This window comes from Macrobrachium rosenbergii, chromosome 7 (genome assembly GCF_040412425.1).
Source record: "Macrobrachium rosenbergii isolate ZJJX-2024 chromosome 7, ASM4041242v1, whole genome shotgun sequence".
Lineage (NCBI taxonomy): Eukaryota > Metazoa > Arthropoda > Malacostraca > Decapoda > Palaemonidae > Macrobrachium > Macrobrachium rosenbergii.
The window spans coordinates 56,249,881-56,254,880 of NC_089747.1; the positions used below are offsets into that span (position 1 = coordinate 56,249,881).

The 5,000-nt window shown below is 34.9% G+C and overlaps 1 protein-coding gene across 1 annotated transcript in view; it reads left to right on the top strand.

Moving 5' to 3' along the window:
• Positions 1 to 4,231: 4,231 nt before the first annotated feature.
• The window catches only part of LOC136840435 (general transcription factor II-I repeat domain-containing protein 2-like), a 39,047-nt gene continuing 38,278 nt past the window's right edge, over positions 4,232 to 5,000 (top strand). Inside the window, exon 1 of the mRNA XM_067107114.1 lies at positions 4,232 to 5,000. This exon is cut by the window's right edge and continues 14 nt beyond it. Within this exon, the coding sequence (XP_066963215.1) occupies positions 4,232 to 5,000 (769 nt within the window).

The following is a 5,000-nucleotide window of genomic DNA, read 5'->3' on the forward strand; positions in this document are numbered from 1 at the left end:
TATATGCATTACATAAGTTCAAATCAGAAGTTATGCTACTTGTTTTCCGTTATACATATACATAAACAAATGAAAAATAGCTTAATAGAAACTTAAAATAATGTACTTGGAGATAGGCTATTGCAGAAGACTTCATAACTTTCCATTTGTTCTGTGGAGGGGGATCTAATTTCGAAACACCCGGTATTACTGTTTTATTTCTCATCATGAAATAGTTCCATTGGTTAATTTTTTTTTATTTATTCTATTTTTTTATACAGTACAGAGAAAAGGTATCAAATTGATGTACTAAGCATTTTCTTGCCTAAAGATTTATTTTCCGTAGTCATAAGTACAATATCCTTATATGTATATATCAGTTAATTATCATATAATTTTCTAATCTTATATATTTACATACCTTTGTCGTGTTCATATTTCTTTAGTTATTTTTGTCAGCGTTTTACATTTTTATGGTATATTAAGCAAACACACAGGGGCACACTCTCAAACGCTAAGTGGGTATAGTAATATATTCACTATATTGATCGTGAAGAATGAATTCTTTCTAAAATGGCTTGAAAACAGGGAGGGTGACTCGTCCAGTGCTTTCACCGAAATTTTCATATATTTAATCCTAGAAGCTACAGGCTTTCAAGTTTAATCGTCAAAATGAAAATGTAATTCTGGTCTTAAAAGGAATGATTTTTTTTTTCTCGTTAAACACAAGCGAGTTATTGCTTACTTCACTTCCTAAAATATCCGAATTACTTGAGCACTGTAGCTATTCAAAAATCGTTACACGTGCTAAACTGAGCATCATTGTTAGTTGAGGAAAGTTTTGTGTTTAGATCTCGAAGTTGCCTTTTCAAAATCATTTTGTCTTCAAGCTACATAATTTGATCTTTGTAAGTTTAACTTGTGAAAACTGATTACCCTCTTTTTGTTAAGAACCTGTTTTTCGCCACAAAATTACCTGTTATCGTTTTAATAGAAAAAGCTTTATCATTTTCCCCATTCAGGATAATTAAGGGGGAGGCTTCTGTGAGATAAAAATGGATAAGAGAAAGCTTGTTCTGTGCTGACTACATATTAGCGAATAGAAAGGAGCTTTTTCTGTAAACAAAATCATAAGGTAAGATATGAAGCTTGTTTTCAAAAACTGCTATTTTTCACTCTATCGCTTATAGCGTTTTTATGTCAGGGATGCTAATTTAGAATGAACCATAAAAATACAAACTGAAAATTCTCACATACAAGCCCACGCGCACATAGAGGACATAATTAATCACATTTTCCGTTGGCAGTTTTACTCAAAAATATAAAAACACATGCTCGCACTTTTTATCCCCAAAATTCAAATGATTTGGAACTCATAACAGATGCGCTTTCATTCCATTTTTACTCCCCTTGTGCGTCTGTCTGTGTCTGTTAGTCTGTCTCTGACGCGCAAGCGCGACCTGTCAATTGACCAAAAAGTGCACGAATCTTGTGCTGAGTCTTCAGATGAAACATTTTGAAAAGAAAACGTCACTCTACGAGATGCAAGCGAGGTTCAGCCTCAAGAGCCCTGGCGGTCTTCCCTTAACAAAAAATATTAAGACCGGTTTTCACCAGCGCACGATGGGGAGTGCTCTTAATTATTACTTTTTAATCCACTAGAAGGAAACTTTTATTACGTCAGGGATTGTCTTTAATTGTTGCTGCAATATTATTAAGATTTTTATGTAAGAGATTGATTCAGTCACTCATTTGTTCATCACTTAAAAATGAAAAACCAATACATATTGGATTATAGCACTATCTAAGACCTAATGCTAATAGTATAACTGTACTATGCAGGATAAGTATAGCCACCCAGACTACGAAGAAGTCTTACAGAAAATCTCTAAATATATTCCACCCACAAAAAGGAATAAGATTCATCTGGTTGTGCAATTCAGGAAGCCTGCTGACATGTCCACTAAGCAAAATGTAACGAGCACATTTTCATGCTTTCCTTTATAAATTATTCATAAAATTGATTCTCATATATTTCAATAAAGAATTATAATTTATACTTAATTTAAACTCAGCATCTTCCATAGGTCGAAGGATGATTCTTTACCCTATGCTTACAGTACCAGAAACACTTTATAAATAATTCTTTTCTTTTTAAAGGCTGTACTCTCATGGGAGACATTTGCATTTAGGTCGGTGGAAAATATTAGTTTTTAAATCTGTTTTGTTACAGAAGCATTTTGAAAATGGATTAAAATTTTGATTTTTCATGGAGCAAATGAATATTCTCTTTACTCTGATGCCGTGTTTTATCATTTAATTCAGTATAAAGATTGACAGACTAATACAGAAATAAAAATATAAAAGGAAAGAAATCAATTGATTTACCAACGGTCAGTGAAAGTTACGACGTTGAAAGCCGACAAAACTGTTGCCGTCGAAAATTTCCGTACAATCTGATTGCGGTCTGTGGGTGGGCTCTCTCTCTCTCTCTCTCTCTCTCTCTCTCTCTCACTTGTGAGACTTCACCTTCCAACTGGAAGGAAAGTGAAAATAGTAAAGAGAAATTACTTGAAAATACGTGAGATTTAATGTTTAAAAATATGCTGCATACATATTTATTTGTTGATTAATAGATAGATAGATAGTTAGATGTACTTATAATTTTACCTTTTCTACGCCTGGAACCTGATAATTTTAGTATACAGCCCATGCAAGGAAGCTTTTCTTTGTTCATATTTTTATTTAACTTACTTGGGTTTAAGCCAAAATTATTTGTAAGACTATTAACTGTAATGGCAGACTGATCTTACGTAAAGTTACTAAGGGTAATTAGCGTATCTATCTCGCAATCTATCTGCCTACTTATCTATCTATCTATCTTGACTTCAGCGATTAAATATTTTTACAATATAGCAACTAAGAAATGATTGACGTCGATGATTGAGATATATGACATAAACATCATCCTAGGACCGGCCCGCGAGATGGTTTAATCCGGCCCAGGACTTGTAGGGAATAAATTTCTGAGGATGTAAAAAAAAAAAAGAAAATTATATATATATATATATATATATATATATATATATATATATATATATATATATATATATGACGTTGAAAGTTGTGTATACGTTAACTTAGGTTGTCTACTTATTTTTCAGAATATAAACTGCATTGTTAGAGCTAGCCTACTGATTATGTAATTATATAGTTTTATGAAATTCAAGTGAACTCTGTACAGATTCTATAACCGTCGTGTACCCAACTATCCGCACGCCCGATTGTAAAAAAAGACCTAAAGATCAAATCAAACTTTCATCATCATATTTGCTTTTTAATTTTGATGCAAATCAAATAGAGTATCAGAATCTAATTTTAATTTTCAGGATATGGTTTCTCTTTCTCTCTTCATATATGAACTGCTGATGAATGTGTTGCAAAGTACACACAAACAAAAACAAACATGCACACACACACACACACACACCTCACAATACAGTATTTTTATTTATTTGTCATTTTATTTGTCAAATTTTTTTCTATTTATTATTTCTTTATTTATTCACCTACTTATCTATTCATTCATTCATCTACTTATATATTTTTTAATTCGTTTTTTATTTATTTATCTATTTATTTACCAATTTATTTATTCATTTTAGCACTTTGTAGCCAAGTTTAGATCAAAACTTAGTTTCCACCAATCACATTGCTAGATGGCTTCACTCACTGACACCCTTGAGCTGGCAGGGCAGGCTGCCATGCACCATAATTATGGTACATGTACCATAAATGAGGGTCTTTGTACGTACCATGTATCATACTGCCTGTACCATGGTAGCATAATCTCAACATCTCTCTCTAAAAAAAGTCGGAACTGCGTTCTGTGATTCGAGTGTAGTCTGATCTTTTCCGTACGGCGATCCCTGTTCCATACCCGTACGAGTTTATCGACGATTGCCCCAACAGGAGCTGTTACTGCTGCTGCTGCTGCTGCACATAACTTGGGCAGTCTGGTAGTCACTTCTTTCACGCAAGCATCTTATCTTGCATGGTCCGAGAAATTCGACTGACACCCCCATTACCAAAATGTCTTTGTCAAAAAGAAGAAAAGTGGACACAGAGTGCAGAGTTTTCCATGAAAAATGGACCCGGTATTATTTTTTCACAAAGGTGAATACAAAACCAGTGTGCTTGGTATGTAATCAACAAGTTTCAGTGCTCAAAGAATATAATATTCGGCGCCACTATGAGACTCATCATGAAGAAAAAATATCACCATTTGCAACGACAACTAAGAAAAGAGAAGATAAACGAATTATTAACTCTTCTGAAGAAACAGCAGTCTGCATTTACTCGCAGCCGTGAGGTCAGTGATGCAGCAGTGAAAGCTAGCTACCTCATTGCTAACGAGTTGGTGCAAGCATCCAAGCCATTTTCTGATGGTGAGTTCGTGAAAACATGCATGCTGAAGGCTGCAGAAGTTGTGTGCCCTGAAAAGAGACCTGCCTTTGCCAACATTAGTCTATCAAGGAACACTGTTGCAGATAGGGTTGAAGATCTCTCTGGAGACTTGGGCCGGCAAATGAATGACAAAATCAAGTCATTTATTGCATTTTCAGTTGCAATTGATGAGAGCACCGATGTTACAGATGTTGCTATGAAGGACACTACAACAGCAAATGACATCTTCAGCTCTCTCATTAGAGTGCTGGACAAGGCCGGAGTGGACTGGTCCCGTGCTGTCAGCTTGGCTACAGATGGCGCCCCATCAATGGTTGGGAGAAAAGCAGGTGTTGCAACAAAGTTCAGAGAGAAAGTGCAGGCCACGAATGGAGGACAAGACTTTTGGACATTTCATTGTATTTTGCATCAGGAAGCGTTGTGCTGCAAAACACTAAAAATAGATCATGTTATGAGTGTGGTTGTGCAAACTGTAAATCTCATTAGAGCACGAGGTTTGAATCACCATCAGTTTGACTGTTTTCTCAGTGATAATGACATTCCAGCTGGCCTAC